We start from the raw sequence: 26,821 nt of genomic DNA on the forward strand, positions 1-26,821 counted from the left end.
CCACCTCCACAGTGACACACTTCCTCTTACAAAGCCACACCTGCTCCAGCAAGGCCACACCTTTTAATAGTGCCCTCCCTATGCCCAAGCATTCAAACACATGAGTGTGGGGGCCGTTTCTATTGAGACCACTACATATGGTACCACACATCTGCAGCCCCAGCACTTTTGGGAGGTAAGTCAGAAGGATCAGGAGCTCAACGTCATCATCAAACCCATAGCAGGTTGAAGGTCTGCCCTGAGATACTTGAATCCGGTGTCAAAAATGAAACTAAGCAGAGTGTGGTGGCTCATGTCTTTAATCTCAGTACTTGGGAGGCAGAGGCAGGTGAATCTCTGAGTTTAAAGTCAGCCTCTTCTACATAGGGAATTCCAGGACAGCCGGGGCTACAAAATAAAACAAAAAATCCTCCACACAAAGAAGCAAAACACATCCAGTTTATACTACAGTCATTTCTTTCCCGGCACGTAGATGGTATGTGCATAAAATTGTGCACCAGCCATATGCTGGACAATATGCCAAACATTATGTTATGTATACTCTTTGTCAACTGGTACCCTAAGTGTCGTCGTTACGGTTACTATTGTTAGGATGCAGCACTATGACCAAAGGCAAGTTGGGAAGAGAGGGTTTATTTGGCCTATACTCCTCATCATACTCCATCACTCAAGCCAGGACAGGACCCAGAGGCAGGAGCTGATGCAGGGGCCATGGTGGGTGCTGCTCACTGCCTGGCTTGTTCCTCATGGCTTGTTCAGCCTGTTTTCCTATAGAGCCCAAAATCACCAGCCCAGGGGTGGCGCCACCCACAATCACTAATTAAGAAAATGTCCTAGATCTGGATCTTATGGAGTCGGGTTTTTTCTCACAGTTGAAATTCCCTCCTTTCAGGTGCCTCTAACCTGTGTCAAGTTGGACATAAAACTAGCAAACATACTACATACACTTGTAAAATAGCTATTACCTGTGTTGATGAGCTAATCTGAGCAGAGCGATGCTCTCAATCCTTTTTAATGAGTTACATGCCTCTGCAGAGCCTTTTATCTTTGAGAGTCAACTTTTGGTCTAGTTGTAATTATCTCAGTAGAATAAGAAAGAGTTCATAGCAAACATTCCAAGACTGTTGGAAAACTAATATATGAAAATATTCTATCTAAATTTCCTTAAATTGTATCTGGTTGCTTTGCTTGCATGTATGTATTGTACCTTGTGTGTGCTTGATGCTCTTAGAGATCAGATCTGGTTCAGATCCCCTTGAGTCAGAGTTACCTTAAACTGCCACTCGGCTGCTGAGGACCTAGGTCCTCGGGGAGAGCAGGCAGTGCTCTTGATAGTGAGCTGTCTATCCTGCTGGGATTGTAGGTGTGCACCCTACACCCAGTGTACTTGGTGTTCGGGATTCAGTCTAGGACTTTGCGAATGTTAGGCAAACACTTACCAACTCTGCCACAGAAACAGGAAATTTTCTACCTATTGGCTTAAATTCTTAATCATTATGACAGCATTTTATAATAAGGAGTACCAATTACTTGGAAACTGCCACTAATACTGTGCCTACAATAAGCTAGGCGGGTCGTACTTGCTTATATAATCCATGTACTGGATAGGTTAAAGCAGGAAAATTGTGAGTTCAAGACCAACCTGGGCTACATAGTGAGACCCTGTCTCAAAAATTACTAATATACCTATAATTCGTAGCTAAAGAAATAAGTATCATTTAAAATTTACGGTTGAGACTGACAGGATGACTCAGTAGTTAAAGGACTTGCAGTCAAACCTCATGATCTGAATTAGCTCTCCACAACCCACACAGGAGGAGAAAACCTGCTCCCAAAAGTCTCTGGCTGTCACACATATGTGTTATGATATGTGGGGTATCCACACACATACACATATAAAACAAAAAATATAATTAACTAAATCAATTACTCATAAACACCTCTGCATTTATTCTATTTTTCATTTAGATCTTTGTGTCAAAATTCTGAAAGAAGATAAAAGTTGTCCAGGTTCCTCACAGTTAGTGAAGTGGTAAGTAAAAGAATACCTAACGACAGAAAGTCGTGTTTTTTTTTTGTCATGTTTTTTCTAATCAGACTTTTTGCATATTGAATACTTTGTAAGCAGATTTTAGTAATTAACCCTTGAGCCCTGTGTGCCATGTTTTTTTAGGTCTTTGGATTTATGTATTTTGTTTATTTCATGTTCCATATAAATAGGATTTATTTTTATTACAACTCTACAAATAGCTATCAGATATTTTATAGTTTCCCTTCTGACCTCTCATCTTCGTATTTCTGTTTGATTGTTACAGCTTTTTTGGAGGGTGGATCACACAAGTATGTGCCACCCACCTAGCTTATTATAGGCATACTGCTAGTGGCCGTTTCCAAGTAATCGGTACTCCTTGTTATAAAATGCCATTATAATGATTAAGAATTTAAGATGGTTCTATCTACTCTTTCTTCTTCTTACTCTTCCTGTCTGTCTCTGTCTCTCTCTCTCTCTCTGTCTCTCTCTCTCTGTCTCTCTTTCTGTCTCTCTCTCTCTCTCTCTCTCTGAGGTACCCCTCCTCCCTTTCCTTCTCTCCCCATGCTCATTTAATAAACTCCTCTACAACATAAAAAAAAATTTTTTAAAGCTGATACCTGGCCAAGGATTAAAAGTGTACACAACCACCACCTGACTGGTGTTTCATTTTTAAAGATTAAAATGTGTGTGTGTGTGTGTGTGTGTGTGTGTGTGTGTGTACACCATTTGTGTACAGAAGCCCAAGAAGAGCAAAAGAGTATAAGACACCACAACTGTGGTTACAGGCAGATGTGAGCTGCACCATGGGTGCTGAGACCAAAACCCAGGTCTTCTACAAGAGCAGTAAACACTGTTAACCACTGTGTCATCTCTCCAACTCATTTCTTTTTTCTTTTCTTTTTCTTTTTTGGTTTTTTGAGACAGGGTTTCTCTGTGTAGCCTTGGCTGTCCTGGACTCACTGTGTAGACCAGGCTGGCCTTGAGCTCATAGAAATCCACGTGCCTCTGCCTCCGAGTGCTGGAATTAAAGGCGTGAGCCACCACGCCCAACTCAACCGGTTTCTTTGTTTTATTTTGTTCAGTTTTAAGCTAGTTAATAAGAAAGATACTTTAATTTAGTTATTAGTTTTGTTTTGTAGGGGTAAATACAGAGATTTACTAAAAGAACTATTTTCTGAAAGTGCATTAAATATAAAAGCAACTCTTTGGCTTTTTTCTTTTTTTTAGGATGCTAGGATGCTATGATGCTTTACAGAAGAAATATGTAAGTCTTTCAGCATCTCTTCTTCCTTTCTCTATAGCTACAACAGGAGTTACCATGTAGTAAGACAGCAATTTTTTTTTTTTGGCTTTGCTTTTTTGAGACAGGGTTTCCCTATGTTAGCCTTGGCTCTCCTGGACTCACTTTGTAGACCAGGCTGTCCTCGAACTCACAGAGATCCACTTGTCTCTGCCTCCTGAGTACTGGGATTACAGGTGTGCATCACCACGCTGGCAAATTATTTCTTTTGTTTGTTTGTTTGTTTTTCGATACAGGGTCTCTCTGTGTAGCCTTGGCTGTCCTGAACTCACTTTGTAGACCAGGCTGGCCCCAAACTCAATGGCAATCCACCTTTCTCTGCCTCCCGAGTGCTGGCATTAAAGGCATGCACCACCACACCCAGCTGCAAAGTATTTCTTAATTAGAGTCTAAAAAAAGTTTCTTTGCGCTGAGGCAGTAGATCAGTGTTGGAGTACTTATCTAACATGTACAAGGTCCTAAATTCTGTTCTTAGTAAAGCAAAATAAATTTTCACATGTAGTACAAGTTAAACTAACAAAAATTCTGAAATGGTTAAATTTATATTTGTTTCAGGTTTTGAGTCATGGTCTTACTCTGTGCCAGAGCTAGCCTGAACTCATTTATATAGCTCAAGCTGGACTTGAACTCATGTCAGTATGCAAAAGTACTGAAACTTCATGGGGTTTCTCACCAGGTGGTGGTGGCGCACGACTTTAATCCCAGCTCTTGGGAGGTAGAGGCAGGCGGTTCACTGTGAGTTCGAGGCCAGCGTGGTCTACAAAGTTTGTCCAGAACAGCCAGGGCTACACAGAGAAACCCTGTCTCAGAAAAAAAGAAAAAGAAAAAGAAAAAGAAAAGACAGGGTTTCTCTGTAACAGCTCTGGCTGTCCTGAAACTCACTTTGTAGATCAGGCTGGCCTCAAACTCAGAGATCCACCTGCCTCTGCCTTCAAAGTGATGGCATCAAAGGCATGTTCCACCACCGCCCAGCAGTGTGGCATTTTAACGAAGATTTTGCAATAGACTGTTGACTGAATCTGCTTCTGGCCTCAGAGTGTCCGAGCACAGGTGCACACTGAGCAGGAAGGAATGAAGCTGGGCTGGTGGGCTACACAGGATCTTGGTCAGTGTGGGTTCAGGAGAAACAGCTCTCTTTGTTGGGGGTGAATAAGGACCATATAAACCTTGGGGAGTGGGTAGAGGGATTCGTAGTGAGTGTATTTCGTTGGCTGGGGCTGAGAGGCTTGAAATGCTTCATTTGCATGAAGAGGAATTTCAGGTGTTAGCTGGACATGTCCTTATAAAGACGTGGGAAGTTTGACCTGAAGCCTGGCCACTAGGCTGTGTGACCACCTCAAAGGTGGAAGAAGTGGGGGTTGTGCAGGCTGTATATGCCCAGACATGCAGCCCAGAGCATGGAGGAAGCAGTCCTACCCCTCCCTGTCTCAGGATGGGATTTTCAGGGTTTGGGCACATCTTGACCTCTTGCTCTGGACTGGCTCCCCCAGTGGCATGGCTTTCTGGCCCCACAATAAGAGTACAAACCTTTTTGCATAGAATCATTTTAAACAATATATATAGAGAAGTCCAGTTCTAGCAGAATTGTAAAGGTGAATTTTTATCCCCAGTCCCTAACTTTCCCAATAAGACAGTAAATATGGAACACCATATACATCCTGGCACTAGGAGCATTGGTAAACTAGTAGTGGTTGACAAAACCATTGATCCCAGCACTCTGAAGGCAGAGGCATGTGGATCTCTGAGTTTGAGGCCAGCCTGGTTTACAGAGTGAGTTGCATGACAGCCCAGGCTACACAGAAAAAACCTGTCTCAAACAAGAACAACAACAAAGAACTAAATATTTTCCAATAATATTAAATGCCATTATAATTTTTGGGAAAGCTATGGGGAATTGGGATAATTTTTATAATTTACTTCTTTTTTTGAGCCAGTGTCTTACTTTGTAACTGTCTGGAACTCACTAAATAGATTTGGCTGGCCTCAAGCTGGAATTAAAATGGTGTCTCCCTTGATACCCTATGAGCATATACAGGGGGAGGAGGTCCCCCTCAGACACAGACATAGGAGAGGGGAGTAGGGGGGAAGTGGGAGGAAGGGAGGAATGGGAGGATACAAGGGATGGGCTAACAACTGAGATGTAATATGAATAAATTAATAAAAAATACATAATAAAAAAATAATAAAATAAAGTGGTGTCTCCATACCTTGGAATTGGCAATAAGTAATGTTCTATTTGATTAAGTCAGTAAAATGCTGACATGAATTTCAGCCATCAGAAAGCCAAGTAAAAAATTATTTGGGAGAATAGACATGATTTGAAGTATACTTTCCTTGGTGGTTGCATGCTTTTAGAAATAAATGTTGAGAGATGGGTGTGCTGGTACAGCTTTCAATTCCAGCACTCAGGAGGCAAAAGCAGGTGGATCTCTATGAATTCAAGGCCAACTCATCTATATAGCAAGTTCTAGGACAGCCAAGGCTACTTAGTGAGACTGTCTGAAAAAGCTCCCCTTCCCCACAAAAAGAAGGAAAGAAGGGCTGGAGAGATGGCTCAGAGGTTAAGAGCACTGTCTGCTCCTCCAAAGGTCCTGAGTTCAATTCCCAGCAACCACATGGTGGCTCACAACCATCTATAATGACATCTTCTGGCAGGCAAAACACTATATAGATAATAAATAAATAAATCTTTAAAAAAAAAAAAAGAATGGTTTCCTTAGTGAGACTCCTTTGGAGAAACTGAATTTTCAAAAATAAAAAAATTTAAAAAAAAAAGATAAGAAATGTTGAGCTAGAACAAATGTTCTTACCTGGCCATAGGAGCACTAAAAATTGAACTCAAGGTTGTGCATGTGCTAAGTGGGTGCTCTGTTGGGGAGTTATACTCCATGCTTCTGAACGAGTACAAAGAATTTTTATGATCCATCATGAAAATGTATTTTATAGAATACAATTAAGACTTTTGTTCTCTGTTTTCTTTCAGCTAAGGATGATCATTCTAGCTGTAAGTACTTTTAAATTGTATCTTTTAACACTGTTAAAATTTCCCTTTATTAAATGGCACTGAAACTATCAGATGATTTATGCCACTTTACTCAATCAGTTGAAGTATCCAGTGGGGAAAAAGAAATAAAGTTTTATTTGAGAGGGGCATTTTAGTTTTTTGTTTTGTTCCATTGAATCAACTTAATACTTTAATTTCCAATTTCATCAAAAGTGAGAACCTCACTTCATTGTAATTCATTTTTACATAGGTATACACCAATCCAGAAGATCCTCAGGTGAGTGTGCTTGAGCCAGAAGTGTTAGAAATATATCCTTCTAATATCTAAACATAGGGACTGTGGTGTGGGCTACCACTCTCATGTTTTGGGCATTTTTAAATATTATTTTCATTTTGTTGTTATTCTGGGGGTTGAACCTACAGCCTAGAACATGCTAGGCAAACTCTACAGCAAATCATCACCCACCCCCAGCCTTTGTGTGCTTATTCTATAATAGGCTTTATTCTTTGGAGCTTTATTAGAGTTGCCCCTTATTTATTCATCATAACCTAATTAGAATTATTATCACCCCTTACAGATTAGGGATGTGTGGTTTTTATCTCTATATACGCACACACAGGTTGTGCACACAAGTTGGTTGGTTGATCGCCCTCCTTACTCCTTTGAGACAGGTTCTTCCAGTGAAGCAGGAGCTAGTCTGTTGGCCAGCAATGCCTAGTGACCCTCCTGTCCTGCTTCCTCACAGGGTGAGGATTGCAGGTTCATGCAATCACATGCAGCAGTTATTACATGGTTTTTTGGGAATTTGGATTCTTTTGCTCATATTAGTATATCAGGCTCCTTTACCAGCTGAGCTATTTCTCTAGACTCAAGGTTCAAGATTTCTTAGCTAAAGTTCTATAGCAGATGAGACAAAACCAGAATTTAAACTAGGGAAACCAGCTCACCATGTGGGGGTTTTAGCCACTAAAATTTAATGTGTCACTTAGTCCTAGAAGAATATCTAAACTGATCAGGGCTGAGGATGTGGCTCAGTTGGTAGAAAGCTTGTCTAACTTACACAGCCCTAGGTAAGAAACTAGCTGTAGTGGGCATACACGTGAAATCCTAGAGCTGTCTCTATGCCTGAGTGTATACTGACCTGCAAAGAAAGCAAAATATCCCCCACACTTAGCTGAGGTATTATTGCCAGTTAATGGTTGCTGAGGGAAGGAGAGTCACTTGTCTTCAGTGGAATTAACCGCTTGTAAATTGCCCATGACTGGATAACATAATAACCCACGGGCATGCAAGTAGCCCTAGTTAAACACAGTGCATTTTTTAAACTAAATATTCCAAGCTTGAGGAGGGCTGACTATGTATTTTGTCTTTGAAATTCATGTCAACACCTAGTGCTTAATATATGTCCATAATGATAATGTGGATTGTTTGAGGGAAAGGCTATGATTTAATTAATTATTCAAAAAATATTCATTACTGGATTGATTTTGCTATTGTTTCCTAAGACAAAGCCTCTCTATATAACCCTAGCTATCCTAGAACTCACTATGTAGACTAGACTGGCCTTGAACTCACAGAGATCTGCCTGCTTCTGCCTCTCAAGTGCTGGGATTAACAGTGTATGCCACAATGAGTAACTGCCTTACTGTGCACTAGTTGTACTTACTAAATATCTGTTGTGTGCTGTCAGCTTTGTTAAGGGCTCTATAAATTAGCTATTTGGTAATTTATAATTATTAGTAAGATGGTACTATCTTCAGTTTTTCTCTTAGCTAGGGAAGCAGAAGCTTACATTGTCTGCATGTGGTTATAGTGTAGCCAGGATCAAAGCTTCCTGGATGTTTTGGCACAAGTCTCATGTCTTCGATCCTCTCACTCAGGAAGCAGAGACAGTCACATCTCTGAGTTCAAAGCCAGCCTGGTCTATGTACTAACCCACTTTGAGGCCAGTTAGGGCTACATAGTAAAACCCTGTCTTTAATAAGTTGGAATTTTTAAAAAATCTGCTTTTGCTGGGTATGGTAGTGCATGGCTGTTATCTCAGCACTTTGGACATGGAGCCAAGAAGCACTACAGCTCAAGGTCAGTCCCTGGCTCCATAGTGAGTTCAAGGAAAACCTAGACTCATAACAAAACAGTATTAGTAAAAATAATAACAAAAGTAAGTCCTATGCTTAGTATCTGCCTTAGTTCCTTTTCTATTACAGGGACTTGGTAAATTATAAAGAATAAAGGTTGGGCTGGAAAAATGACTCAGTAGTTAAGAGCACTGTCTGCTCTTCCAGAGACCCTGAGTTCCCAGCAACCACATGGTGGCTCATAACCATCTATAATGTGATCTGAGGCCCCCTTCTGGCCTGCAAGTATACAACACACATAGAGTACTCATATACATAAATAAATCTTGAAAAAATTTTTTACAAAGAAGAAAATCATTAAAAAAAAAGAATAAAGGTTTATTCCATTTATGATCCTGGAGGATAGGATCTGAGGTTATGAATTTCTTCTAATTATAAATGTTAGGAAGTCCAACGTCTAGGGGTAAGCAAAATTTAGTAATGACCTCCTGTCTCTGTCTGTCTCACAAACACACACACGCGCACATGCACACACACACAGTGGAAGGAAGAGAGATATCTTTTTATAAGGAACTATATTTGATCCACTTCTGTGATAACTGAATTACCTATTTATAAATAATTCATGAAGGCAGGGTCCACTTAACTCAGTGGTTCTCAGTCTGTGAGTCTCAGACTTTTTGGGAGTCTCAAATGACCCTCCCACAGACGTCACCTAAGACCATTGGAAAACAGACCATAACAAAATTACAGTTATGAAGTAGTAATGGAAATAACTTTGTGGTTCCTGGTCACCACAGCCTGAGGAACTGTATTGAAGGGTCAGTGTTAGGAAGGGTGAGACCCACCAGCTTCTCCTCATGGCTTCTCTAAGACGGCATTCCTTCCTCTAGTCAGCCAGTTGTGATCTAGCTGTGTCAGCTCAAAGTACCGACGTGTGTGTTTGGTCGTCATGTCCAGTGGGCTCATTTAGGCTAATAACACAATGCTGTATATTTGCTGAGTGTCCACTCAGTGCGCTCTTCTTCCTTTTGTTTAGCACTAGTTGACCAGATTGGCTTCAACTGCCTTTTCTGCTAAAACAACCATCCTAGCTACTCTGCAAAATCAGTGTCATCAAGAATTGTGAATTCAGTTTTAAAAAGTCATCATTTTTCACTCCCAGGAAAAGAAAATCCCATTCTTAAAATCATTGCCCTAGGGGGCTGGGCATGGGGGTGCACGCCTTTAATCCCAGCACTCAGGAGGCAGAGGCAGGTAGATCGCTGCGAGTCCACGACAACCAAGGCTACACAGAGAAACCCTGTCTTGAAAAACCAATAAATAAATAAATAAATCATTGCACTGGGGACTTAAGTTCCCAATACATAAACTTCTCAGGCAATTCAAACCACAGCCCTCACCCACTCTGCTTAGCTGCGGCGGCTCCTGCGTTTGCCTGCTGGAGCATTCCTACCATTAGTACCTGTAGCAGGCACGAGAATCAGTCAGGGACTCTCGCTCTCGCTCCACAACTGAAGTGCCAGATCCCAGACTGTCAGCATTAACCATGAGCACTTGGGAACTCCAGTGGACCAACGGGGATGAGCACGCTGGAGAGAAGCCCTGACTGAGTGTTTGAGGGCAGCGTAGAGCACTGGCCGGCAGAGCTGAGCACCAGTTACATAACGGCAATGTTTTCTATTTAAGACAATTTCAGAATGCTACCAGTTTAAGTTCAAGTACACCAAAAACGGACCGATCATGGACTTCATAAGGTACTGTTCTATAGTTTTATATTATCAATTGCCACTTGTCATTTATGCTGCTTAGCTAGACTTCAAAGTTATTTCTGACACGTCTCAAATTCCCAGTTAGCCATTTGACTTTACATAATGCAGTAGTGGAATGTGGCCGTGACATCTGTCACCCACTCGCTCTCCAGGGTTAGTTTGGCTGACGTGACTGCCTAACTTAGTGCTCTGTTCCTTTATTGCCTCTCCCAGTGATTCCCTCCCAATGCGCCACCCTCAGTTAAAGACAGTGGAGGGTTGTTCATCATTCAGGGTTTATGAGTAGCTGTGGTTTTTCTGCTAGAACCCCCCCCCCAAGACAAGCTGTCAGAATGAAACAAGACTTAGAATTCCACAAGATTAGTGTGCTAATTATATACTGTTTTAATTACAATAGAAGTACTGAATGGTTAGAGATACATTTAAAATCCATTATTTAGTTCCTTTAAATGCTTTGTATACAATGCATAGTTGTTTTATTTATGTAAAACGTATTTAGCTTATAATAATGATGTTAATAGTGATACTATATTTTTATAATAGTGACATTAAAATATTTTGTGGTAAGTTTCACTATAGTAGCAATATTTTAAAATAATGTCAAATTGTTAAATGTGAAATAATATTAGAAGTCCCAAGTCTTATGAAAGAAATTGATATCTGATTCTTTTCTAGCAAAAACCAAAACAATAAATCTAGTACAACATCTGCTGACACCAAGAAAGCAAGTATTCTCCTCATTCGGAAGATTTATGTCCTGATGCAAAACCTAGGGCCTTTACCTAATGACATTTGTCTGACCATGAAGCTTTTTTACTATGATGAAGGTACTGCTTGTGGTATATCTTTTTTTAGTTTTATTATTTCAAAAATTGGTTTCCGCCGGGCAGTGGTGGCGCATGCCTGGTCTACAAAGTGAGTACAAGACATCCAGGGCTACACAAAGAAACTCTGTCTCGAAAAACAAAGAACAAATTGGTTTCCATTTCTAATGTTTTGTCACCTAATTTGTTTAAAGAGTCTTTGATATTAGAAAAGTTGTATTTAATGTGAGTATTTGAAAAAGAACCGTGTTGGGAGGGAGAGCTGACTCAGAGTTTAAGAGCACTCGCTACTGTTGCAGAGGACTAAAGTCTGGTTCTCAGCACCATTGTGTTGGCTGACAGAAATGCCTGTAACTCGATGTCCACGGTGACCCAGTGCCTCTTCTGGGCTTCCCAAGCACCTGCATTTATGTAGACGAAGACAGACAGACAGACACACACACATACACACACAAAAAAATGAATAAAAGTAAAATAAATACTGAAAAACAAAAATGTCTGCAAAAAGCCGGGCATGGTGGCACACACCTTTGATCCCAGCACTCAAGGAGGCAGAGGCAGGTGAATCTCTGTGAGTTCGACGCCAGCCTGGTCTACAGAGTGAGTCTAGGACAGATAGCCAGGGCTACACAGAGAAACTCTGTCTCAAAAAAAAAAAAAACTCTAAAAAAATGCATCACTCTAATGATCCAAATATCTGTAGGAAATGTAACTTATAATTAAAGAAATAGTGAAATGCTATTTTTTCATTTACCAGATTGGTAAAATTTATGAACCCATAACTGAGTTCTTAAAGTGCCAGACCATCATGTCACATGCCTTTAATCCCAGCACTCGAGAGGCAGAGGCAGGAAGATCAAATCTCTGAGTTCGAGGCCAGCATGATCTACAGAGTGAGTTCTAGAACAGCCAAGGCTACACAGAGAAACCCTGCTTTGAAAAACAAAAATAAATAAATAAATAGATTAATTAATTAATTCTTGAGATAATGCATACAAGAGCAACATTTTCAGAGGACATTTTGTCAGTATCAAAAGTTTTTGGGTTTTTGATTGCACTGAGGAGCTGAGTAGGTCAGCCAGGCTACAGTCAGTGCAGCAATGGAGCTACTACACCCTGTCAGCTACCCTTAGTCATGCTGGAACACCTGAGCTCACTGCCCACACAGCAGACAGATTAACATGATGCAGCTAAACAGATGTTTCAGGGAATTATTCTTTTTTCTGCAATATTTGGGTTTATGGTACATGGCTGAACAGTTTTGAATGGCCTGTCTATATAGTTACAGACTGATTTGCTTTCTCATGTTTGCTCACGCCTCCATGGCCCATTTCTCACTGACTCCCCCTAAATTGTTTAACATGGGCTTTTTTTTTTTTTTAAGCTCAGGCAGTTTCAAACTCTCTACATAGACCAGGCTGGCCTTGAACTCACAGGGATCCTCCTGCTTCTGCCTCCCAAGTGTTGGAATTAAAGGCATGGAATGCACCATCATGCTCGCGCCCAGCACCACCTGTCTTCTTACAGAACAGCTGTGTAAAGATTTAGTTATGGGGCTGGAGATATGGCTCAGAGGTTAAGAGACCTGCCTGCTCCAGAGGTCCTGAGTTCAAGTTCACAACCATTTATAATGAAATCTGGTGCCCTCTTCTGGCCTGCTGGCACACATGCAAGGAAGAACATTGTGTACATAATTAATAAATCTTAAAAAAAAGATTTAGTTATCTGTGTTTCATTTCTAATCCAGTTGTGTTTTAATTTTAAAACTATTTACATCATATCTTCATAATCTTGTTATGTCAAATAGAAAATATAAGTGTGTAATGTTTCTTTCAGGTATAATGAATAAACACCTCACAACTGGATTATTTAAAAAACAACAAATGTTTTGGTTCTTTGGTGCTGGTGCTTGAACTTAAGGCCTTGTGTGTACTAGGCAGGCATTCTACCATGAAGTTGTATCTCTTACCCCAAATCTTAATATTTTAATTTTGAGAATAGCTAGCACAAATATCCAAGATTATATATTTATAAGAATTTTCTTCTTTTTTTTCTTTCTCTCTCTCTTTTTTTTTTTTTTTTTTTTTTTTTTTTTTTTTTTGTTTTGAGACAGGGTCTCTCTGTGTAGCCTTGGCTGTCCTGGACTCACTTTGTAGACCAGGCTGGCCTCGAACTCACAGCAATCCGCCTGCCTCTGCCTCCTGAGTGCTGGGATTAAAGGTATGTGCCACTGTGCCCAGCCTAAGATTCCTATTATATGCATAATATTTTCTATATAAACATAAACCATTGTCTTTTATTACAGAATACAATAACAACTTTTAACAGTTACTCATTCTGTGCATTCTTTTTAAAATATTTTTTAAAGATTTATTTACTGCATATGAGTACAGAAGAGGGCACCAGATCTCATTATTGATAGTTGTGAGCCACCATGTGGTTGCAGGGAATTGAACTCAGGACCTCTGGAGGAGCAGGCTGCACTCTTAACCCCTGAGCCATCTCTTTTCAATTCTGAATGCTTTACACGTTACTATTTTATATCCACAGTGACCTCTTGTGCGTAGATACTGTTATTTTCCCCATTTGACTGGAAACCAAACCAGGAATGATAATTTGCTCAGTCATGGCAGCCAGTCAAAAAAATTACAGTGATCCTTAAGGAATGAGGCTCAGTAGAGAAGGGGCGTCCCTGCACCTGAGCTCAGGCTCTTCTGTCTGAATTTAGTCTTGCTTTGTTTTTTGTTTTTGTTCAGCTTCTTCAGTTTTACAAAAGTACAGTTTTTAACTTCCTTTTTTGCAGTTACACCCCCAGCCTACCAACCTCCAGGGTTTAAGGATGGTGATTGTGAAGGAGTGATATTTGACGGGGACCCCACCTACTTGAATGTGGGGGAAGTCCCCACACCTTTCCACACCTTGAGACTAAAAGTGACCACTGAGAAAGAGCGAATGGAAAATATTGATTCAACCATACTAACACCAAAGCAATCAAAAATATCATTTCAGAAAATTCTAATGGACAAAGATGATGTAGATGAAAATCATGTAAGTGTGAACATATTCAAAGAATAATAAAGTACAATAGTAGCAAACATTGGCATTGAGGACTTTGATAGATTTAATGTCTCAATAAATACTATAGTACGATCATCAGGTTGGAAGAGCTTTACATATCTTGAAGCTGGACCAAATGGCTGTGCAGGGAGCAAACTGTGATTGCTCAGCCTGGGCCTTGAGCACTTAACATGCTGTGTCATAGCACAGGCTCTTGTTTTTAAAATACTGAGTCTTTATAGTTGAGGCCAACTGTTAACCTGCTGTGTGCCCAAGGCTGTCGTTGGACTCCTAATTCTCCTGCCTTCTCCTAAGTGTTGGGATTTCAGGTATAACCACCATGTCATATAGGAGTTTTCTTTAAATACTTGAGTCTCAGGCTAAAAGAAATGGTTCGGTGGGTAAAATTTTGCTGCACAAAATGTGTGTGACTAGTTTCTCAGAACCCATGTAAAAGCTGCATATGATCGTGCAAGTCTCTGACTCTTGCACTGGGAGGGTCAGGGCTAGAAACAGAAAGATTCCAGGAACTTGTTGACCAAGCACCTTCAACTTCAGTCAGTGACAGACGTTGCCTCAGAAAGACATAAATAAGCCTGGCATGGGGGTGCAAAAACTTGAAGGTTCAACATTCAAAAGGCAGAGGCAATCAGATAACTGAGGTCACGGCCAGCCTGGCCTATATAGTAAGTTCTATACCAGCAGTGGGTCTGTCTCAAAAACAAAGGAGGTAAGGAATGATAAAGGCAAGCAGCCTACATTAACCTCTGGCCTCCTTGCATCATACCCAAACATGTACATACATGCGTGCACATCCATGCATACACAGTATTTGAGTCTCTCTCACACTTCACAAAGGGAGCTGCTGGGGCCTGCTATTAGGGTTGTAGTCTAGCATGTCTGGAAAGCCCTGAGCTCGGTGAAATGCAGGGCTCTCTTTGTCAGCAGGGCTTCTCCTCCTCTGCCTGGGGAGCCTGAATCCCCATACCCTCTACCTGAGGAATGTCACACAGGCCTTAGCAAAGTTAGAGGTTCAACTTTATTTCACCAGATAAGACCCTGCTCAGTAAGCACCTGGAACTCTTGGAGCACCTCTCCATAAAACGAGGCATCTCAGTGCCTTACCCTTCAGCCAGTGGTGTGTATCCACTCTGGAAACCCCACTGCCCAAGGTTCACATTAGCCCTTGTTCATCTCAATTAAGAACGCACAACCTTTTCACTGAATATCATGTAAGAGAGCTTAAACCAGTTGTTATTTCTCCTATCCCATAACTAAGTTCATCCTCCACTGACTTCCTCAAGAGGGTTGGCATAGGCATAGGCTCTCAAACAATGGTAACACCAAGGATTTAGAATAAACACAAAATTTTGGACAATATGCTTTTTTTTTCTATTTACCCTTAAAGCAACCCTAAAAAGAAAATATATTTTTTGCATAAGTAAGTTGCCTTGTGGATTAGACATGTAGCACATGCCTTTAATCACAGCACTCAGGAGGCAGAGGCAGGCGGATGTGAGACCAGCCTAGACTACAAAGTTAGTTCTAGAATAGCCAATCCTGTTACACAGAGAAACCCTGTGTCAAAAGAAAAAAAAAGTACCTTGTGATAGTAATTCTGTTACTTACCATCTATTTCTGTCTCTTACATAAAGCAAATGTGTTCATTAGTATCCTTACCTAATGTTTTCATTTATTTTTTAAACTGTGTTCAATTTTTTCATATTTATGTAGAATAATTTTGACATTAAAACTAAAATGGATGAACAGGAAGAAAACTCTGGAACTTCTGTAATCAAAGGTAAAAAGCTAACAAAAATGTTTTTAAACTACCAATTCAATTTCATACCATCTTAATTTTCTTTTCCTTTTTTAACAGAACCAAAATTAGAATGTGAGGAAGAAGAAATTATGCAGTTCAAAAAAACCCCAAGTCCTTCAATTTCTCATTGTCAGGTATAAGCTTAGTAGTTACATCTGGCTTTCAATTTCATTTTGTTTTGTCTTGTTTTACACTACTTACATGTCTGTCTGAGACAGGTTCTAACAGTGTACCCCAGTTTGGCCTAGAACTCACTACGTAGTCCAAGCTGGCAGCAAACTTGCATCCTTGTGTAGAGGAATTTTAATGGATGCTCTGGCAAGGCATCATATTCGAAGACCTAGGTCTATGTAATATGGCTAGAATACAGGCTGCTGTTAGTACACACATTTAATCCAAACTCAGGCTGGAATTTAGTACACAGCTTTAATCATAAACAATGATGTCTAATTGAGGGGCAGATAAAGTGATGAATGAGAAATATTTGAAAGAATGAGTCATAAATAGGTTATGCCCAACTCTCAAGAGACAGGAAAGAGAAGCTACAGAAGAGCAGCACAGAGAGGAGAGAGCTTGTGGGACAGCACAGTAGAATTCGGAAATACAGCACAGTTTGGTGCAGTTGGATGCAGGTGGGTGTAGCTGAGTTCGTGCAGCTCAGAAGCAGTTTTTACAAGCAGAGCAATTCAGTGAGAAACAGAAAGAAGGCAGTTTGCGTCAGTCAGCTTGTAGAGTTTTGAGCCAGAACAGATGAACTGAACCAGCCAGCCGGAGTTCAGAAAGAACTGAAAAGGGTGAGCTATTCAGCAGTGACTCTTAGAGGCCAAACACGTTCTAGGCCTAGGTTAGCAGATGGAGGCTGGAAGCTGAGGCCTTCAAGGTCTGGGCTTGCAGAAGATTAAATTGTACAGAGGCTAGAAACTTCCAGGCCTAGGCCTAAGGATAGATAGAGATGTTCTGGGCTCACCTCAAGCCACGTAGTCATAAAGCTCAGGTATGGCTCTCATCTCATCCCCACATCTGAGAAATAAAAAACATTTACAACCATGTTCTTACCTCTGCTTTTTTTTTTCTTTTAAGATTTATTTATGAGCCAGGCCTTTAATCCCAGCACTCAGGAAGCAGAGGCAGGCAGATCACTGTAAGTTCGAAGCCAGCCTGGTTTACAAAGTGAATCCAGGACAGCCAAGGCTACACAGAGAAACCCTGCCTTGATAAACCAAAAAAAAAAAGGGGGGGGGAAGGTTTATTTATTAAGTATACACTGTTCTACCTGCATGTACACCTGCATACCAGAAAAGGGCACTAGATCTCATTTTAGATGGTTGTGAGCCCCCATGTGGTTGCTGGGAATTGAACTCAGGACCTTTGGAGGAGCAGCCAGTGCTCTTAACCTCTGAGCCATCTCTCCAGCCCCAACCTCTGCTTCTTGAGTGCTTAGATTATAGCTGTGGGAAAAAAAAAGATTATAGCTATGAACCATCACATCTGGCCTTTAGATTTTATGTGATGAATATTTTGCATATACATACATGTATGTATGTATGTATAATGTGCACTGTGTGACTGTCTGGTACACATGGAACCTAGAAGATGACATCAGATACGCTCGGACTGGAGTTATAGCAGTTGTGAGCCGCCATGTAGGTGCTGGTCTTCTGAAAGAGCAGCCAGTGCTCTTTACCATTAAGCCATCAGTCTGGCCCCTGCTCTAACTTTTTTTTTTAAAGATAATTGCGTATATCCTTATTTGATTATTACTCACACTTTCTTACCTTAGGTGTTACAGAATAAAAGTATTTAGATAAGTTATTATAGATAAAATTATGTTAAGGTTTTTAGTAGATCACTTTATATCATTTTTATGTAAATAAATATTTAATAATAAACCTTAAGATGATTGTAGAGGGCTGGTGAGATAGCTCAGCAGGTAAAGGGACTTGCTACCAAGCCTGATTACCTCAATTTGATTCCTATGACTCACATAATGAAAACAGCAATTCCTTCAGGATGTACTCTGATCTCTAACATATGCACCGTGGTGTACATGCTTCTCTCCCTGATAAATAAATGTAAAAAAAAAAATTAATGTTCATAGGCTCTAAGAATTTCAGAGCTTACACTTTTTCTGTTTGTTTGTTTGAGGGGTTGAGAGAGGGTCCTATTTTGTAAGCTTAGCTAGCCTGGAACTCCCTAGACTAGACTGGCCCCAAAGTTACAGCACTCCTCCTCCTGCCTCTTGAGTGCTGTGACTACAAGTGTGAGCCACAGCCGGGCGTGGTGGCGCACACCTTTAATCCCAGCACTCGGGAGGCAGAGGCAGGCGGATCACTGAGAGTTCGAGGCCAGCCTGGTCTACAAAGTGAGTCCAGGACAGCCAAGGCTACACAGAGAGACCCTGTCTCAGGGAAAAAAACAACCATTAAAATTAAAAATAAGGAAGTGTGAGCTACTGTGTCCAGTACAAGATGTTAAATTTTATATTTTTTTGGTTTTTTTGGTTTTGGGTTTTGGTTTTGGTTTTCCAAGACAAGTTTCTTCATGTAGCCCTGGCTGTCCTGGTACTCACTCTGTAGACCAGGTGGCCCCGAACTCACAGAAATCTCCCTGCTTCTGCCTCCTGACTGTTGGGATTAAAAGCATGCACTATCACCACCTAGCTGTGATTAATATTTTGGGCCCCACTTACAATAATTTTTATTATGGTATTTTATATGGTTTTGTGAAATGTCTTTTCTAGGTTGAACAGTTAGTTAGTAAAACATCTGAACTTGACGTGTCTGAAAGCAAAACAAGAAGCGGAAAAATCTTTCAGAGTAAAATGGTAAATAATTTTGTAATTTCCCCCTTCATGTGTGAATTTTTCAGCATATTTTATTTGTTTTTTATGGCTTGTTTTTGTTTTTGTGACAGGGTCTCTCTCATATATATGTACATATACATATATATACTTACATATATAACATACATATACATATACATACATAACACACATATACATACATACATACATACATACATACATACATATATATATATATATATATATCGCTATGTATGCCAGGCTCAATCTCACAGAGATCTGCCTGCCTCTACCTTCTGAGTGCTGAGATGATACTTGTTTACCACCACACCTCTCTGTTTTCCAGCATTTCTTTTTTTTTTAAATATTTATTTATTTATTATGTATACAGCATTCTGCCTGCAGGCCAGAAGAGATGGTTGTGAGCTACCATGTGGTTGCTGGGAATTGAACTCATGACCTTTGGAAGAGCAGTCAGTGCTCTTAACCTCTGAGCCATCTCACCAGCCCCCAGCATTTCTTTTTAATAATTTGTTTATTTTTATTTTACGAGCATTGGTATTTTGCCTTCATGTTTTTCTGTGTGAGAATGTTAGATCCTCTGAAATGGAGTCACAAACAGGTATGAACGTCCATATGGTGCTGGAAGCTAAACCCAGGTCCTCTGGAAGAACAGCCAGTGCGCTGAGCAGCTGATCCATCTTTTCAACCTCATATTTTCAAGGGTTTCTCTCTCTCTCTCTCTCTCTTTCTCTCTCTCTCTCTCTCTCTCTCACACACACACACACACACACACACACACACACACACACACTCACAGTGATGTGCACCACCATGCCTGGCTCAAGTATTTCTTAAATAGCTATTTATGTGCCAAGTACATGCTAGGGGCCAGGGAGATAGACAGACACGAACACACACACACACACACACACACACACACACACACACACACACACACATGATTGATAGACAGATAGATAGATCACATTGTTTAAGATACTGTGTGGTAGCTGGGCGTGGTAGCGCACGGCTTTAATCCCAGCACTCGGGAGGCAGAGGCAGGTGGATCCCTATGAGTTGTAGGTCAGCCTGGTCTACAAAGTGAGTCCAGGACAGCCAGGTCTACACAGAGAAACCCTGTCTCAAAAAACCAAAAAAAAAAAAAAAGAGGTCACACACCATGTGATCCTGTTCATGTGAAAGTCAGAATTTGGGGCTGGATGTGGTGAAAAGAAGACTTTACTCTCAGTAATAGTGAGGTAGAGGCAGGCAGATCCCTGTGCATCTCAGGACAGCCAGGACTACATAGACCTTGTCTTAAAAATTGAACAAACAAGTCAGATTTTGGAAAGTTACTGAAACAAAGTATTGGAAATGGCAGGAGGCTGGAGGGTAGGAGACTGATAATAGCTGAAGAAGATGGGCCTTCTGTGAGGCTTCCAGAGAGATGAAAGTGTTCTAATAATGAATATAGTGGTAAATTGTAACACTCTGAAGATACTTAGAATTAATGAATTACACATTTAACATAGGTGAATCATATAGCATCTGAATTATGTACCAGTGCAACTTTTTAAATTTATATAGTTGTATAAGCTTGAAAACTCAGCTGTTGCCTGTTCTTCGAGAAATAATGAAATAGTAATTTTTCTGTCTTTGTGGAGATAAACGGAAATCAACAAGGACAATCTTCTAGAGAAAATCGGAAGAGAAGTCTTCGTCAAGCTGGGAAAACAGTAAGTCTAATGCAGGTGTATGGGTTGAGTGAAATGGCAGATATCTGAATGTCATTACTATAGAGTAAGATAAGGAATTTGATATTCCTGGATATACCTTAAAGTCTGACACCCAAAATTTGTTCAAATATCTGAGGCTGCTGGATGTGATAGTTCCTTCCTGGGATCCTAGTGTGGGGGAGACTAAAGCAGAAGGCTTACCAAGCGTTCAAGTCCAACATGGCCCATAGAGTAAACTGCAACTCAGCATGAGCTGTAGTGTGAGTCTCAAAAAATAAAGGTTTCAGCCGGGCGTGGTGGCGCACGCCTTTAATCCCAGCACTTGGGAGGCAGAGGCAGGCGGATCGCTGTGAGTTCGAGGCCAGCCTGGTCTACAAAGCGAGTCCAGGACAGCCAAGGCTACACAGAGAGACTCTGTCTCGAAAATAAATAAATAAATAAATAAATAAAGGTTTCCTAAATGTAAGTAACTACTGCCCGTTCCATGAACAAACAATTCAGTTATTAGAAGGATTTATAAAATAAACATCTATATCAGGAAAAATGTAAGTAGAATGGTACAATGATCTAAAAATGTTCTGGACATTTGGGCTACACAATTGAACAGAACTTTCTGGAGATCAAAACTAAGAGAAACAGCAAAGATGCCATATCTACACGTTTCCTGAAAACGTACTGTCTCCTAGTGTCTCAGGAGACAGGAAGCTTCTTACTTAGACTCTATAGTTGCTTTGTATTTGGAAACTCAACTTTACCAAATCAGATAATATGTTTGTCATTTGAAAAAAAACCTACATTTTAACTAGGATTTGAATATTACTAGTTAAATTTAGACAACTGAAGAGCTGGGATGTTGGTAGTAGAGTGCATGCTTAGCATTTGTGAGGCCCTAGATTTGATTTCCAGGAAACAAAAAAGTGTAGACCACTGAAATCCTAAACACTCTGAAATGATGAAATGTTTAAAAGAGAAGCTGAAGTACATAGGTAGTTATTGTTGTTCTGCCTTAGAAGCAGATCTGTGTAGCCCAGGTTGTTCTTGAACTACCCAGGAAGCCTAGGGTGACCCTGACCTCCTAGGCCTCCTTCCTCCATCTCCTGAGTGATGGGACTCTAGGTCTGCACCACCATCCCGTTTATGCTGTAGACAGAACCAGAGCGTCCTGCGTGTTGGGACAAGCATCCTACTGACTGAGCTACGTCCCTAAGTAGTTTTTTTTTTCCCCAATATTTTTGGTCTTTTTGAGGCAGGGTTTGTCTGTGTATATTTATGTATGTATGCACTCGTTCGTTCATTCTGAGTATGTGTGTGCACGTGTGCATGTGTGTGCACGTGTGTGTATTTACTGGCCATAGTATCCACCTGGAGGTCAGAGGACAGTTACCTTCCAGGAGTTTGTTTCTTCCTTCTACCATGTGGGTTCTAGGGATAAGACTTGGTTTTTCATGCTTAGTGGCAAGCGCCTTTACCTGCTGAGCCATTTCACCAGCTCCCTGGTTAGTTTTCTCCTTTACACGTTATGTGTATAAGTATGAGGCTATATACACTACATACTCCCATGGAGTCCCCACAGAGGCATGAAGAGGGCGTCAGATATCCTGGAACTGGAGTTACAGACAGTCTGAGCCACCATGTGGATGCTAAAAATCAAACCTGGGTCCTCTAGAAGTCCATCTCTCCATACCCCCTGCCAGTCAGGGTTGTTAATTTGCATCGTTTAAGAAGGGAATGGAAGGAATGAAGCGACATACTTCTGAATTCCTCAGCAGTTGAGATGACAAAGTTAGAGGGGAGCACAGTGAGTTTGGGGCCAGTTCAGATTTCATAACTTGACAGTTCGTTAAGACATTTTCTTACATTTCTCCAGTTTTTAAGATTTATATGTGGCGGGGGCGGGGGGATCTATATGCACTGCATGCATGCCTGGTGCCTGTGGAAGTCAGAAGAGGGTGTCAGATTCCCTGGAAATTAAGTTATGAGCCACCATGTGTGTGCTGTGAACTGAAGTGCTCTTAGCCACTGAATGTCTCCAGCTTCCCAAAGATTTATATTTTGTAAATTATATATATACATATGTATGTATGCATGCATGCATGTATGTGTGTATGTTTTGCCAGGCATAGTGGTCCGTCCTTGCCTTTAATCCCAGCACTCAGGAGGCACAGGCAAAATTCTGTGAGGCCAGCCTAGTCTACATAACAAATCTCAGGCCTTTCAGGGCTACATAGTGAGACCCTGTTTTAAAAAAAAAAAAGCAGGGGGAGGGGCGATGGCAGGCATGGTGGTGCATGCCTTTAATCCCAGGGCTCAGGTAGATCTCTACGATTTTCAGACCAGCCTAGAGTACATAGTGAGTTCCAGGATAGCCAGGGCAATGTCAGAGACCCTTCCTCACAAAACAAAGGACACTTACGTGTTCTTGTCCCTGCACGGGTACATGCACCTGAGTGCAGGTGCCAAAGAAACAGGTGCCTTGGACCTGGACTTAGAGTGGTTTGTGACATCTGACATGGGTGCTGGGAATGGGACCTAGGGCCTGAAGGAGCTGATCACCCACCTAACCGTTGAGCCATCTCTCCAGGCTTAGTTTTTCTCTGTGTTTGAAACCTTGATACTTTCTTAGGAACCATAATCCAATTTGTCATTTATACTTTAACTTTTTCCAGAAAATGAAAGTTCAGTAAAAGACTTTTGTTAGACATTCTCTAATGCATTCTCCCATTTGTTCAAACTCACACACCGAGGCTGAGGGCATTGCACTTCCCTTTCCATTGTAAGGCCTTAATTTTCATCTTCAGCACTGCAAAAGAAAAAAACACAGGAAAGTGGGTGCACTGAATGTCTAATTTTTATCAAGACATGGTGGGGCAGGAGTTAACTGGGAACATGAAGCTGAGGCTGGTCTTGAACTTGTGCTCTTCCTGCCTCTGTGTACCAACTGCTGTAATTATAGTCATGAGACTGTCTGCCTTAAAATATTTAAATCTTACATAGTCCCAAAGTAAAATGTTTTCCCATCTTTGATAAAAATCTTTATTCCCTTTTCATTTCTCCAATTTTTTGACTATTTCAAAAATGAAATGTTACAATTACTCCTCCTTCTAATTCTATCTGCAACAACTCAAATGAACATCTTGCCTTTTGTGGGTATATACTTTTAGCAGTTATTTATAGGTAAATTGTATGCCAATAATGAATTACATGCTACTTTAAAAATGCCCCAAGTAGCTGGGCATGGTGGCGCATGCCTTTAATCCCAACACTCGGGAGGCAGAGGCAAGCAGATCGCTGTGAGTTGGAAGCCAGCCTGGTCTACAAATCGAGTCCAGGACAGCCAAGGCTACACAGAGAAACCCTGTCTTGAAAAAAAAAAACGCCCCAAGTATCCTATCTTAGTCTAAAATGCGTGTGCTGGGATGAAGATGTAACTCGGTCAGTAGAGCCCTTGGTTAACATGCATGGAGCCTGTGCTAGGCCCTCAGCACCACCTCCAACCACGCTTAGACGCACATTCCCGTGACCTCAGCACTGAGTATATGAGGAGAGAGAAGCTCAAAGCCAACCCCTGTTAGGTAGTGCATGGGAAGCAATCCTGGGCCATAGAAGGCTCTGCCTCAAAAACAAGAAAGAGGCTGTCTCCTGTCGCTGCTTTCTGCAGCCACGGTCAACCCCACCATATACTTCAACATCACGGCCCATGGCAAAACCTTGGGCCATGCTGCCTGCTAGCTGTTTCCAGACAAATTTCCAAAGACAGCACAAAACTGTCTGTCAGAACTTTGGTGCTCTGGTCACTGGAGAGACAGGATTTAGATATAAGGCTTGCTCCTTTCACAGAATTATTCCAGGATTCATGTGCCAGGGTGGTGACTTCACACACCATAATGGCACTGGTGGCAGATCCGTCTATGGGGAAAAATTTGAGGATGAGAGCTTCATCCTGAAGCGTACAGGTCCTGGCACCTTGTCTATGGCAAACGCTGGACCAAACACAAACGGTGCCCAGTTTTTTATCTGCACTGTCGAGCCTGAGTGGCTGGCTGGCTACATGTGGTCTCTGGGAAGGTGGAAGACGGCTCGAGCACTGTGGAAGCCATGGAGCGCTTTGGGTCCAGGAAGGGCAAGACCAGCAGGAAGGTCACCATTCCCGGCTCTGGGCAGCTCCAATTCTTTTCACTTGCGGGCGTCTTACCCAGCAGACCATTCGTTCTGTAGCTCAGGAGAGAGCCTACCCCATCTGCTCGCAGTGCCCGGTAATCTCTGCTCTCACTGAAGTTCTTTGGGCAAGTTTAGCTGGATTGCAGACTTAAGCTTATGATTAATAATGAAAAGTAAACAGGGAAAAAACAAAGACATTTTATCTTCTATGTGGTACATACCATTTTTATTGAGAGACAGGGTGGGGGAGAAAATTTTTGACCAGTGAGGTACCCCAGCATGTAAGAGCACGTTGCCCTGTGATGACCAAAGTTTACTCTATGGGACCCACGTGGCGAGAGAAGTAGCTGCTCCAAGTTGTCGCCTGGCCGCCACAGCTCGCATTGTTGAGTGTGCAAGTACTCATCCTGGGAGAGAGAGAGAGAGAGAAAGGTGTTTGTTTGTTTGTTTGTTTGTTTGTTTTTTGTAATTTGGTCTGGAGAGACAGCTTAGTGGTTATTAAGAACACCTACTGTAGCCAGGCCCAGTGGCGCACGCCTGTAATCCCAGTGCTCGGGAGGCAGAGGCAAGCAGATTGCTGTGAGTTTGAGGCCAGCCTGGTCTACAAAGGGAGTCCAGGACAGCCAAGGCTACACAGAGAAACCTGTCTCAAAGGAGGAAAAAAAACCCAAGCACCTACTTCTCTAACAGAGGACTAGAACTTGGTTCCCAGCACACACCTCTGGCAGCTCACAACAGCCTGCAGTCCCAGCTTCAGAGGATCCAGCACCATCTCCTGGCATGCAAGGGTACCTGCACCCATGTGCTCTACCCACAGACGGAGAAACAAACACATACACATTTTTAAAAGAAAATCTTAAAACTTTAACTGTAAGGTCTCTTAAGAAATTTTTTATTTTAACAGGTCCTGCATTTCTTGGATTCTTCTAGTGAAGAGTCAACACTGAAAAGAAGACGAGTCAGTGAGCCAGAGGCACAGCCCTGACGCTGTTCTCACGCGGACTTGCAGTTCTCAACGTTTACACTAAAAGACTCTGTAGTATTATTTGAAGGTGTGCTTTCTGTACCTCTGAAAATTATTTTGTAGTTCACATAGTTATTACTCTAATGAAAATTTGAGCTATTATATTGTGTTTATCTGAGCTAACTCCAAGAGAACTTTTGAGTAAACAAAAATACAAATGTCATTGATGCTGTTCACTATCCACTGACTACAGTCTGCCTTCCATTTTAAAGAAAAAAATTAGAAATCTGTATTAAACAATTTCTGAAATGTGTATTCTGGCACTAAAACTTGGTAAGGATTCACCTTTTACTTATGTTAAAATTGTACCGTTTTAATTGATGCTATTAAAATAATGTTTGCTACTTTGATATAATGTGTTACTAACACAACTTTTAAATGTGTACTTAGGGAAAAAAAGATTATTGAAAGCAACTACTAATAAAAGACTGGCATTTTACTAGCATGATTAAGATACTCTGTGCAGCTGTTTCATGGCTTCTAATTTTTATTAGCAGAAAAAGTTTAGCTATTAATTTTAAACACATTTAGAACTTTTGTATGGTAACATGAACCATTGCTTTGAAGAGATTTGCCATTTATTTCCTTTGCTTCAGAAAAGGAAGACCTAAAGCCTTGGTCTGTTTGTATCTTGGTAGTTTCAGTAGCCATATTCCAAAATGCACAGTAGCCAGGATTATCAGAGTGCGTGACGGTAGGAAGTAGCCATCCTGTGCAGTGTAAACCGGGCGGCGTCCGCAAACTGGGTCAGACGAGGTTTCCCTGGAGGCTACGCGGGGGACTGGGAGCGTGCGATTTACTCCTAGCCCTGTTGCTGGACGCCGGTATTTCTTACCCAGTAGCGCCGATACAGAGAGCTGCAGAAACACACCTGCTACATTGAAATTGGCCAACAGAACCCTTTCCTGGTTGGCGGCGGTTGTTATCTCACGAGATGCTTTGATTGGGTGACTTCGTCGGGGTGGGCGCAGCCGCTTCCTCGCTCCACCGAGGTCCCTCCATTGGATTGACCAGCTGTCAGGTTGAACCCAAACCTGCCTCCTTTTGGTGATGTTTGTCTGGATCGCAGCACAATAGCCGGGAGGGCCTCCCCTCGTAAGCTCCGATTGGCTAGACTCAACCGTGAGGGTTTCTGATTGGCCCACTAAAGAAACACCAAGGTAGGTTGCCTAGTGATCCTGAGGAAGCTGATGTGTTATTCCCTCTC

At 41.4% G+C, this 26,821-nt stretch overlaps 1 protein-coding gene and 1 long non-coding RNA gene across 6 annotated transcripts in view; one reads left to right on the top strand and one right to left on the bottom strand.

Annotated features, from left to right (window-relative positions):
• Positions 1 to 26,821, top strand: part of HORMAD1 (HORMA domain containing 1) — a 31,223-nt gene that overhangs the window by 4,322 nt on the left and 80 nt on the right. For 3 of the 4 annotated variants that reach the window (XM_084769294.1, XM_084769293.1, XM_084769295.1), the window contains exons 4-15: positions 1,969 to 2,032; positions 3,260 to 3,296; positions 6,316 to 6,336; positions 6,587 to 6,613; positions 10,105 to 10,172; positions 10,863 to 11,014; positions 13,815 to 14,059; positions 15,803 to 15,869; positions 15,948 to 16,024; positions 18,631 to 18,714; positions 20,361 to 20,432; positions 25,495 to 26,053. In XM_084769294.1, coding sequence (XP_084625420.1) covers positions 1,969 to 2,032; positions 3,260 to 3,296; positions 6,316 to 6,336; positions 6,587 to 6,613; positions 10,105 to 10,172; positions 10,863 to 11,014; positions 13,815 to 14,059; positions 15,803 to 15,869; positions 15,948 to 16,024; positions 18,631 to 18,714; positions 20,361 to 20,432; positions 25,495 to 25,575 — 995 coding nt within the window. In that variant the 3' untranslated portion in view covers positions 25,576 to 26,053. Of the gene's footprint in view, positions 1 to 1,968; positions 2,033 to 3,259; positions 3,297 to 6,315; positions 6,337 to 6,586; positions 6,614 to 10,104; positions 10,173 to 10,862; positions 11,015 to 13,814; positions 14,060 to 15,802; positions 15,870 to 15,947; positions 16,025 to 18,630; positions 18,715 to 20,360; positions 20,433 to 25,494; positions 26,054 to 26,821 lie in introns of those variants that run through there. The other variant, XR_014776853.1, reaches the window with a different exon arrangement.
• Positions 11,040 to 26,683, bottom strand: LOC311590383. Of its 2 annotated transcripts, XR_014776856.1 has the most exons (4): positions 26,486 to 26,683; positions 24,812 to 24,997; positions 23,173 to 23,232; positions 11,040 to 11,412 (listed from the first exon to the last, which is right to left on the bottom strand). It is a non-coding gene; the product is annotated as an uncharacterized lncRNA (long non-coding RNA). The 2 variants fall into 2 exon arrangements; XR_014776857.1 differs by lacking the exon at positions 11,040 to 11,412 and having other exon boundaries at positions 22,591 to 23,232; positions 26,486 to 26,679.

The sequence above is a fragment of the Acomys minous genome (assembly GCF_964271855.1).
Source record: "Acomys minous genome assembly, chromosome: 19".
Classification (NCBI taxonomy): domain Eukaryota; kingdom Metazoa; phylum Chordata; class Mammalia; order Rodentia; family Muridae; genus Acomys; species Acomys minous.